Source organism: Zeus faber (assembly GCF_960531495.2).
Source record: "Zeus faber genome assembly, chromosome: 10".
NCBI lineage: Eukaryota > Metazoa > Chordata > Actinopteri > Zeiformes > Zeidae > Zeus > Zeus faber.
In genome coordinates this window covers 4,438,152-4,449,687 of record NC_137199.1, presented here as the reverse complement: position 1 = coordinate 4,449,687, position 11,536 = coordinate 4,438,152, and the positions used below count along the sequence as shown (strand labels likewise).

Sequence of the window (11,536 nt, the reverse complement as noted above, 5' to 3'; positions counted from 1 at the left end):
CACATTTTTAATATCTACACATGTCACCCATTGGCGTAAATACAATAAAAAAAAAAAAAAAGATTAAAATAAATAATATCTCATCGGACTACTTCAAACTGGCCGTCACGATAAACCAGGAAGTGGCGGCTTCTCTCGGGGTTTCTCGCGATAAGCCGCGCCATCAACAACAACGCCGTACGTGGCTTGGCGCGGGGCTTGGCGCGAGGCTTGGGAGGCAGCGAGTGCGTCCTCAAAACGGAGTTTTATGGGTCAAGCGCTTTGGTTTTGCGCGAAAATCGACATCGGACACCGACACACCTTGGTGGCGAGACGTCATTCCGTTTGGATGAGGGGAGACGCCGTTGCCGGCATCCATAATCGATAATCACCAATCAAGCCAGAGCCATGGCGGAGGCGGAGTCGTCGGCCGGGTTCTCCGGCTCGCTGGCCGGCGCGGCTCTCCCGCCGCCCCGCACCCGCATCTTCAAGATTATCGTGATCGGAGACTCGGGAGTGGGGAAAACCTGCCTTACTTTCCGCTTCTGTGCCGGCAGGTTCCCGGAGAAGACCGAGGCCACGATCGGGGTGGACTTCAGGGAGCGGCTGATCGAAATCGACGGCGAGAAAATCAAGGTGCGCTCGGCGAGTGTAGACTATAGATCCCGGGGAGTGAACGGTCAGCACAGTGATGGGCTGCTTGGGCGGGTGGGATGCCGCGGGGGAGGTGGTGGGTGGACAGGGCTGAGGTCTACCGTCGTTTGATCCAACTGATACAGATGCACAACCAAAATACACTATCCACTGGGGAAAAAAGAGATGGACAGACAAAGGGTTTGAGTATATTACCGGGATCGGGATGTGATTAGGCAAGAACTGGCGTGACACATTAAAGGAAACCATTCATTCAGAAGCAGAACTATTGGTTCCCCTTTTTAAGTCACTGACTTGACCCCCATCACCCCAGATCACATGTACCGTCTCACGGTTCGGTCTCTCTGTCACCAGATCCAGCTGTGGGACACTGCGGGCCAGGAGCGCTTCAGGAAGTCCATGGTGCAGCACTACTACCGCAACGTGCACGCCGTGGTCTTTGTGTACGACGTCACCAGCGCCGCCAGCTTCCGCAGCCTGCCGGCGTGGATCGAGGAGTGCCGGCAGCACGCGCTGGGCGCTGAGGTTCCGCGCATCCTGGTCGGCAACAAGTGCGACCTCCGCCCCTCGGCGCAGGTGGGCGCCGAGGTGGCCCGGCAGTTCGCCGATGCCCACTCCATGCCTCTGTTCGAGACGTCGGCCAAGGACCCGGGCGAGGGCGGCGGCGGGAACAGCGACCACGTCGAGGCCATCTTTATGACAGTGGCCCACAAGCTGAAGTCCCAGAAGCCGCTGGTGCTCAGCCAGCCGGCCGGGGCCATTGCCTTGGGTAGAGGGAGAGACGAGAGGGTGGAGGGCTCGAGCAGCTGGAGTTGTGGCAACTGCTGAGGGACTTTGGAATCACAACCAAAACATCAACCCTAGTGACTCCACTACATTTACAAATAACTAGTCAAATAACTAGTGGTTTAAAGATAAGGAAAACGACAACAACACCAACCTCCCCCATGAGCGCATGGTAGCAGGACTTCTATCCTGTGACCATGAAGTAGACAAACCTGGCTCTCCGAATATCCTCTCTTGCTGTGTCCGACACAATATTTTTTATTATTACATTTTTTTTTTAAATCAATAAATTCCCAAATCTCTCTTCACAGGGTTCCATTCCCCGCTGCTAACTGTTGAGTCGTAAGTTACCTCTTAACTTAATTGAAATGATAATGAAGAAATACTTCCACAAAACACATTAGTAACACGGTCCGATAAAGAAACGCACCCTCTGAGCTGATTTGGACACTTCAACAACCTCCTAAAAAATAAAAAAAAAGTGCTTTAATCTGCCCTTTCTTCAAGGGCCTGTGGCACCTTGCCGTGCTGGGTAATGCCCTAAAACCTGAACCACAGAACTGTGTTAGAGACTCTTAGCTTGAATCAACAAGTGCATTATTTTAAAAAAAATGTACATGTTTGCCCAGCTGGTTTTGTCCAGCCGACTATTGCCAAATTTCCTCTCTCTCCACCCCGTTGATGTCGAAGCTGACATTGATAAGCAACCCTCGCAACATGAATAGATTTGTGCAGTGGCCTTTCAAAACATGCCTGTTCGTGAAAGTCACAGTGAAAAACACTGGGGAAATACTCTCACGTGAAAAGAACACCCAAGTCATGCTTTTGGAACTCGCTGTTCATTCAAAGTTTATCAATATTACACGTGTTGCGTGTCCACACCAAACATGCCTGTTCAGAATGGGCCGATTGCTTTCACGGGAAGCCCCATCTCCCGTTGGCTCGCTGTTTATTCAAAGTTTATCAACATTGCACATGTCGCATGTCCAAATTGCACCAAATTCGACACTGCGCGTCCTACACCTGCCAAGTGTGAAGTAGATTGGATGAACGGTTGTCGAGAGAATCGAAAGACCTACATCCACAGTTCCCTTCCTTTGTAGTTATAGTTTAGTGGCCGTTCAAAACATGCCTTTTCGGAATGGGCTGCACTACGAACGAGAGCGACTCGGTCGCAGAGTCCTGAAGCCCCGCCCTGCTGCTGCACACGGCTCACTGTTTGAAGCCCCACCCCGTGAGCTGAGCAGCTCGCTGTTCACTTGTTAATTAATATTACATGTGTCACGTGTCCAAATTGGACATTGCACATCTATGGGTCCCCAGCAATACACCTGCCAAGTGTGAAGTAGGATGAACAGTTGTTGGGTTAATCGAAGGACAGACAGACAGATTCCTTCCGTTATAGATAGAGGCCGCATGATTTATGTCATGCGAGTTTTGCTCGTTTTCCGCGTTGCCGTAAAATGTCCCATGAGAATGCAGTCCTGTGACCGAAGAGCTGCACCGAGCCAGAAATCCGGGTTCGGGTTGTGAAATTCCACTCCGGGATTTGGAGTCCACCGCGTGGTAACTGGCACAACTCTCGAGGTGCAACCAATGGTGAAAGTCAACTGGATCAGCGTGGAAGCGGAAACGGCGTGACTTCCCTTCTGAACCTGAAATTTTCCACCTCTGTGCAATTGAACTTGGATTACCTGCGTGTGCTCGGCTTGTACACTTCTCAGGCATATTAGGGTGTAAACGGACTGCCTACTGTGTTTTTTAAGCTGCTGTTGCATATGATTTATAAATCCACAGAGGGTCCATCTTTAAAGGTACACGACCGTACTATCAAAGCAAACTATCAAATGTCGGTGACATTTCATCTTAAGCCACACTACACACTACACGCCCTCATTTAACCAAATCCCCACCCCCCACACTTTACACTCCCGAAAACCTAACCAAATCATGGATTTAGCTCGTCGAATTTCCGCGGGGCGGGTATTTGTGGCCTCAGCTGGTCCTGCGGCCAGTCCAATATTACTTGTTCAGGGAAACTGACTGATCGCATCCTAATTCGGTGACGCGGTTCGGGGGAAATTAACAAGTGAAAATGTTAAACGGCAATTAGAACCTTCTGTCTTTGTGCCCCGTGAATGACTCATTAACTAACCCTTTTGCTCAAACGTTTCAGCCTTCGTTAGCCCTTTCCCCCCGGGGACATTGCCTTACTTTTGGTCGTGGACAAGAAAAGTTGGTACTGTATGAAAATTTTTTTGCAAGTGCCATGAAGTCAGTGGGGCATTAGTTCACAAAGAGGTGATTAAAAAAAATGCTTTGTCCATTGTAGATTTAATAAAGAGACCATGAACATTTCAACTTGTGATGGTTTCCTTTTCTCATTGTGCTCTCAGATTTATAATTAAAATCCCTAGAAAATATTAAAATATTGCACGCTTTATTAATTAAATACAACATAAAAATGGACACACATCTGTCGAATGACATCTCAGCACAGAGACTTCGAATTGAAGTTGAAAATGTTTCTTTGGACCAGACAGACCTGACCAGACCTCACAGAACATCAAAAAATATATATATAGAGAGAGAAATAATCAGCAATAATTTATAGCCCTTATAACCTTTCTAATTAAAAAGCTCTTCACATTTTCAGTATCCTCATTATTTTTTGAGGAACCTCGGACCACATATTCCCAGAGAAGGCACAGTATGTGAGAGTAGATGCGTCCAGTGTGGAGTGTTCAGCTCAGCCTACTGTACGGAGGGAGCGTGGAGGGAGTTTCTTCTTCCTCCGGCCTCCAGTCATGCGTCTGCGCAGGTGCGTTGAAGAGCCGGTCATCGCCACCTGCTGGAAAGAGCGGTTGCAGAGTACGTCTGTTAGAACTTAAAAAGGATGGCTTTGCCATTTTTCCAATCCACGTTCAATCGATCCAACAGAATCCAAACGCGCTGTGGCTCACTTTCTCTCTGAAACAACTTTCTCACCTTGCCAGGTACAGACTAGCTCGGTCCCTGGGTACGGGTCATTCTGTGGGACCAGTGTCTCCTAAAGCATGTGCCAGGAATGCACACTGTTTATTAGAAATCTCAACCAGTTTTGTATTAAAACAGCAAAACAACTCAACAATCACTAAAAATATTGACACACGGAGGTAATATAAATGTAGTGTGCATGTGTAGATAAAGCTGCGGGAAACAGTTTTGGAAAAATGGAGGAAAATAACTCATCTAGAACCAGTGCGATGCTTTAAAACCAACCAGTTGAAAACAGTCCATCTAGATGTGCAGAACTAATTTCTACGAGACCGTGTTGGTGCTGGCGGTGCGTACCAGTCCTGTTCTGGTATCGTAGCAGGCGCAGAAGGGGAGGCTGCGGCAGCCGGCGTAGGCCGTGAGCGAGGAGAGCAGCAGGCTGACGGCACAGGAGAGCAGTATGGTGCTGTTGGCCCCCTTCACCAGCCTGTGCAACACAAACGTCTGTGCAAAGGGGACGGCCAAAACATACATCATAAGAAAAGAAAACAGTAAAAAAAAAAAAAAGTCTGGCTTTGCGTCAGGAGGTTCAAACTAAATATTGCGTTGGTGCTCTCATGTAGAACAAAAATGTAGCCCAAGGCATACTTCTGTCAAAAAGCCTTTAAGTTGGCTACATGGCCTGAGGAAGGCCATTCCTGCTGCTATGCATAGTATCTTAACAACCACACCATGAATTAGGCAGCTTAAGAAACTCTTTTGACAGAAGAGTGCCTTGGAATTTTGTTCCTTTTTGATATTCTTCTACAGGATAGAAGGATCATTCCAAGGTGTGAAATGAAAAGCTTTACATCCATTTTATGTTTCCATCATTGCAAGATGAGTAGCTTCTTGACAGGAAAGTGGTGTAGCACGGCCATAAAGTTTTTGTTTTTTTTATATACTTTTTTTTGTTCATTTTTGTGTGAGCTTCTTCAAAATGTACAGTATGTGCCTTCAACTTGCTGGGTACACAGAGGCTGAAAGGGAAAGAGTATTGTACTTCCGATGCCGTGCTTTTATTTTGAAACAGCGTTTCTAACTGCATCGTGTTGCCGTCATGACATAAACCACCCACCAGTCAATCATACAGTTGCTAGCCAGGTTAAGTGAAATCAAAGAGAATCTTATCAGATTCATATCTTCCTTCATACAATTTTACCATATCAATGCTATAATGTGCACAAAATAATGGTTGATTACCGCACTATTCATTTGGTGAAATAAAATGGAATAGTTCAAACCTTTGATCATGTTGGGGTCCTGACTTAATGACTATGGACAAATGTAAATCCTGAGGTCAGGCCAGTTGTAGAACCACTGCAATAGACTTAATATATGAGAAAGTGTTCACAGATGAAATCCCATCCTCATTTTATGTTGTAAAAGGTTTGTTTTTATTTAAGAAAAAGGAGTAAATTACAGGAAAAACAAATCTTATTACTGGAATTGCTATGATGATTTATATTTTTTCTACAGGTGAATACAATGAGATTTTTTCTTATTTGCAAGAGAGATAAGAGATACCTTAATAGTGATGACCCTCAAAGTATTTACCCAATAAGCCAAAATTGATTGACATGGGGAGCTCATGATAGGACCCTGCTTTGTGAAGTCTCTCAAAATTCGGTCAATAAAAACGATAATTTTCCCATGGCTATGGAATTACGAGTTTCTAAAGCGAATCATAATACAAGATTAGTAGTAGTTTATGATTATTCAGTGTGTGTTAGTGATTACCACTTGCAGGCTGGTGTGTTGGTGGAACACATCTTGGTTTTCCTCCCCATAGCTCAGAGTCAGGCAGGAGTAGGCGACCACAGCTGCGACAGTGACCCATGACACCACCGCAGAAACCACCATCACACTCACCTGCGGGTTTAAAAAAAAAAGAAGCAATTCTCTCTCTCTATAGTGTCATAATAGTCAAAATCATATAGTGTTAAGCCCGTGAGGAGACAGCGCCCACACTGGAGTATTGCAATCCTGGTGGGTGTATGATTGGTTAAAAATGTCTCACCTTTTTAACCAATCGTGAAATGTAAACAGATCAGTTGGTAGGAGTAAAAATGAACAAGAGGGCCTTACCAAAATTGGGTTCTTCCTTTGGGAGGCACACAATGCAAGTGCACCTGGCGAGGCCATGATCTGAAAGCAAGGACAACTTAATATTAGCAGGGATGGATTACAGGGGTTGGTCTCACTAGGCAGCCATTTTTGGGGGGCCCCCCCACACCTAACAATAGTTATTCGATACTTAGTTCATATTCATTGTTAACAAGAAAATAATAATTGAAAGATGAATTATTTAATAGAACACATACATAATATTGATTGGAACATTGAGGTTTACGCTAATCACTTTATTTTCCCAAAATGATGTTTTTTTGTATCTTGAGGTGGTGGGGATTTGTTTTTTGTGTCCCAGCGTGCGGTTCTTTTTTGTCAATGTTCATTTACAAATACAAGATCAGGACGTAAATGGGCAGTTGAATCCTCAGTAGCACAGGCAGAGAGCATGCTGAAGTTGAAGGACATCATTGGAAACCCATGCACTGGAAGACAAGGACTCGGAAACACCCATTTCCAGCAATGGGAGAAAGCGGACCCAAGGCAAAGGAGAGAACTTATCCAAGCCGAGGTTAGGCACCTCGAGGAGGAAAGGCAAAGGTCCAGAGCCGTGGAACTTGGATCACAAGGACCCTGGACCAAGTGGGACCTGCCAAAGCGGAAGATCTCGTGGCCTGAACTGTGGAGACTGGAGCCTTTCCGTATTTCTTTCCTGCTCGGATCAGTGCAAAACATCCTCCCAACACCGACAAACCTGCACAGGGTTGAGGGAGGACCCTTCTGTGCAGGTTATGTGGCGAGAGAGGCACAATGGCGCACATACTAGCGGGGTGCAAGACTGCACTTTGCGAGGGGAGATACAGATGGTGCCATGAGAAGGTCCTCAGAGCACTGGCTGACATCTTGGAGCAGGAGAGACGGAAAAAACGTCAGACCCACGGGAAACCCTCCATCCAGTTCAGAGCGGGAGAGAAACCACCGCCCTCCAAGAAGACCAGGACGAGCCTCCTGCAGGCAGCGCCATCATGGGAGATGAGGGTAGATGTGGGGAAGAAGCTACACTTTCCCCAGGTCGTCCAAACAACCAGACATGGTCATATGGTAGGAGGAGGCAAAAGAGATCATCCTGATTGAATTGACAGTCCCGTTGGAAGACGGTTGCGAAGCGGCCTGGGAGAGGAAGAACACGGAACACCAGGACCTGGTCCAAGAGTGCAGGGATAAAGGGTGGCAGGCCTGACTTTTTCCAGTAGAGGTTGGCTGCAGGGGTTTCCCTGCCCAGTCTGTGTGGAAGATGCTCACAGCCCTGGGAATAGCAGGAAGGGAGAGGAAGACTTCAGCTCACAGGTTGGGGAGGCAGCAGAAAGAGCCTCTTGCCGGCTCTGGAATAGGCGGGAGGAGTTGAGCTGGAAGCCAGGAGAAGACGGGCAGTGATTTGGCCACCACTGCCGACCCGCCAACCCGAGGGCGTTGTGGCTAAGGGTCGAAACGTCTGATTGAGGGTTGGTCACCCCCTGATGACATCTTCTGCTGGCCGAAAGCTCCAGTCACAAGAAGGTGACAGAAGGTGTTGGCATCTGGAAGCATCTAGATGTAACTAACAGTAATAACTGGCAACGCTGGTTTATCAAATCCACCGCGGCTCCTTTTCACTTTTTGTCCATGCACGATCAGTGCATTCTTGCTGGCAAAGGCGGCCCCCACCATTGTTTCTTATAAAGTGGCGGCTAGGTAAATATGGGGTGAATATCAAATATTGGACGAGACCATTAAGAGGCCGTTCAAAGTTACCCACATTCATTCGAATACAGTGTTAGATTCTATTCGATTATTTTCTTTCATTAAAATTTGCCTTTCCATCATAAAAGTAAAGTTGAACACAAATGTATGTTTTCTTAAATTGCCACAGACAGAACTTACCAGTCCTCCCCAAATCGGCGTCCGGGTGACGCTCAGCGGGGTGTCCTTGCGGAATACCGCGTCAATGAAGCCGCACACCACGCACAGTCCGGCGCAGGCCACCTGAAGGACGCCCAGGACCACTACCGCTCGCCGGTTGAAGGTGAAATATCTGTAGCGGTCCATCGCCCGGTGGCACCTAAGGTGTGGTTATGAACAAAAGGACACCCCGGGGTGACAGCGATATTCCCGTCGAAACAGTGGACATCCGCCGCCGCCACTCGCCCTTTAAGAAAAAAGTGACACCAAAAAGGTAGAACTTTCACCGCTCTGCCTCGTGGAGTTCAAAACTTCTCATGCCTGGGTTGTTGTTGTCCCCCCCCCAAGTCATAATAGGTCAGTAACATTTTAGCGTCGGTGTTTAAAGTCTCCAAAAAGTGGAATATGCGTCACAGCCGAATGAAACCTACTTGGCCTCCTCCAGCGTTGCTCCGGGCTCCGGCGTTGCTGCGTTGTTGACGCACCTGTGCGCTGAGGCAGGTGGAACGGCAGCGGTTTAACTATTGTCGGTTGCCAGTTAAGGTGGCGGGGTTTTGTTCGACGGCCACGTTCTGGATCTAGGCACGGCTTTTCTTACATGGCAACCCCCAACCCCGCATTAAGATGGCCTCCAGGTGAGTTCTTTTGCAACACGCTCCGCGCACCTGACCACTTTCACTTTTGACTAGTTACAAAATAAACGTTGTTTTTTTTTTTTTAACCACACCGTTACGGGAGCGTGTTGCTGCCACAACATACAGATAAAAACAGATCAGTATCCCGTTATTACAAAATGCAAACTCATCACGTTATGACAAGAAACGTTTCTGGTTATAACAAGATACTATTGCTTGTTGTTATAACGTCATAGGTTTCACGTCATAACGTGATAACTTATTGTGGTAAGTTGGTCTCGGGCGGGTTCTGTACAGTTGTGAACTGCCACTTGGCCTATTGTAATGAACTGGCATCAACATGGCCCGAAACACTGATCCCCCACTGTTGAGAGTCCTACGAAATCGCGGTTTACCAGAAGAGTGCCTCTCACGCAGGGAACGACAGGTGTGTAATACGTAGCCCACCTCTTGTAAAATCTGTATTTTTATTTTATAATCTCTTCGTCATACAAACTGCGGAGGGCGGTGGAGGAGGCTAAACGGACATATAGAGACTGGGGCGCTACAGACGGACCAACGGGACACTCGACGCTTGTAGCAGGGGCCGCAGACTATAACGAAACACAAGAGCAGCCACGGGTGTGGACGCCTCCCTCGCCGACCAACTGAACTCCTTTTATGCGCGGTTGGAGTCTGGCAACAGCGCCGCTGGCTCGCCGGCCAATCTGAGTTCCACCGCTGGGGATGAACGCGCTCTGTCTGAGCATGACGTCGGGAGGGGCTCCGATGCGGGTGAACGCCCGGAAAGCTGCGGGCGCAGGTGGCATATCTGGACGAGTACTGAAGACCTGTGCTAACCAGATAGCCCCGGTGTTCACTGGGATATGCAACCGAGCAGGCGGTCCCGTCCTGCTTCAAGAGGTCCAACATCATCCCTGTACCGAAGATCGCCTGACCTGTCACTCTGGTGCCAGGATAACAGCCTCCTACTGAACATCAGCAAAACTACGGAGCTGGTTGTTGACTTTTGGAGGGGATTACAAACAAGGACACATGCGCCGTTTGCGATTAATGGGACTTCTGTCGACAGGGTGAGCAGCTTCAAGTACCTGGGAGTCCACATCACAGAGGACTTAACATGGACTACACAAACAGCGTCTTTACCACCTCAGGCAGCTGAGGAAATTCAGGGTCTCGGTGAGGATCCTCAAGTCCTTCTACTGTGGAGCGGTGGAGAGCATCCTGACAGGCAACATCACTGCCTGGTTTGGGAACTGTACTGCTCAGGACAGGCGGGCCCTGCAAGGGGGTGGTGCGTTCAGCTGAATGTACCACTGGAACTACCCTCCCCTCCCTGAAGGACTTATACATCAGGAGGTGTAGTAGCAGAGCCCGCAGGATCATGAAGGATCCATAAGAACTGTCAATGCTGAACTCACATAGGCCCCACTGCCTTACTGTACTGTATGTGCATACTGTACTGCATACTGTATCACTGTACTGGGTTACTGCATACTGCGCTGTATTGCTGTTCTGTTTGGTGTTACTGTATTGCTGTATCGTACTGTTGTATACTGTACTGTATATCTCCATACTCACTACCTCACTTTATTCGAATGCCACTTAACTGCAGATATCTGTACATAGTCTATTCCTCTTATTTTTATTTTGTATTCCCATTAAGTATATTACCTTATTTTATTATATTTACTAACTGAATCACGTTTTAGGAATTAGTTAGTTCAGTTCGTTAGTTAGTTAATTAGTTAGCTATTGTGTCAGTTGGTGCTGTGCTTAATGTCCGAGTGCGTTGCAATGTCATTTCCTTACATATATGTATGTTGGTATGTATTTATCTGTGATAAATAAACATTGTGAATCTTGAATTTTACTCTGTACTTCATATTATCAGATCTTAAGATATCAGATCTTACTTTGTACTCCAATGATAAGATCTAATCTTTTTATTATTATAACAATAATAATAATATAAGTGTTCCCCCAAAACATGCGGGGCGGGAAAAAGTAATTTCACAACCCGCTAAAAATAGACGATTGACACCTTTCCAATTGCCAGGACAAATACCGTTTTCTGATGCGTCACGTTCTACGTCACCATGGCGTGGGAAAGGGGGCGTGTCACGGTTTCAGTGTGATAGGGAATAAAACATTAGAGGAGACAGCAACTTAAACGACGACATTAAACTGTGAAACTTGAAAAAATAAATAAAGTATTTTGAGCCCACTCCTAGTAGTGCCCGCTCCTCTCCTTCGGAGCGGGTACCGGCGGGGAGCGTGGGGGGGGTTCTCTGCTGTGGCCCCCACGGTGTGATCCCCACACTCACAACATTTCACGGTCCCCCATGCGGGAAAAAGGTCAATAACTTCTGATTTTGGATTCTAAATACCCGAAACTTCAACGCGCGTCGCATCGCGCAGGTAAAGGAGCCAAAATGAGCGGGTCGTAAGTAAATACT

General features: G+C 47.3%; 2 protein-coding genes across 2 annotated transcripts; one reads left to right on the top strand and one right to left on the bottom strand.

Annotated features, from left to right (window-relative positions):
* The first annotated feature begins 215 nt into the window (after positions 1-215).
* Positions 216-3,761, top strand: rab33ba (RAB33B, member RAS oncogene family a). The gene is made up of 2 exons (XM_080008397.1): positions 216-615; positions 988-3,761. Exons 1-2 carry the CDS (start codon positions 388-390, stop codon positions 1,459-1,461), a joined length of 702 nt encoding a protein of 233 aa, XP_079864523.1. The 5' UTR covers positions 216-387; the 3' UTR covers positions 1,462-3,761.
* A 402-nt stretch (positions 3,762-4,163) lies between these two features.
* On the bottom strand, positions 4,164-8,683 carry LOC307235564 (uncharacterized protein; the record flags this gene model as incomplete). Its single annotated transcript, XM_080007691.1, has 6 exons — positions 8,425-8,683; positions 6,523-6,582; positions 6,175-6,306; positions 4,753-4,899; positions 4,408-4,468; positions 4,164-4,267 (listed from the first exon to the last, which is right to left on the bottom strand). Exons 1-6 carry the CDS (start codon positions 8,587-8,589, stop codon positions 4,164-4,166), a joined length of 669 nt encoding a protein of 222 aa, XP_079863817.1. The 5' UTR covers positions 8,590-8,683.
* Between the last annotated feature and the right edge of the window lie 2,853 nt (positions 8,684-11,536).

What these genes read in the sequence shown, in the direction of transcription:
- rab33ba (XM_080008397.1), top strand. Translation starts at nt 388, where the DNA reads ATGGCGGAGGCGGAGTCGTCGGCCGGGTTCTCCGGCTCGCTGGCCGGC. An exon ending in TCGACGGCGAGAAAATCAAG is followed by an intron (nt 616 to 987) that starts GTGCGCTCGGCG and finishes CTCTGTCACCAG; the next exon opens with ATCCAGCTGTGGGACACTGC.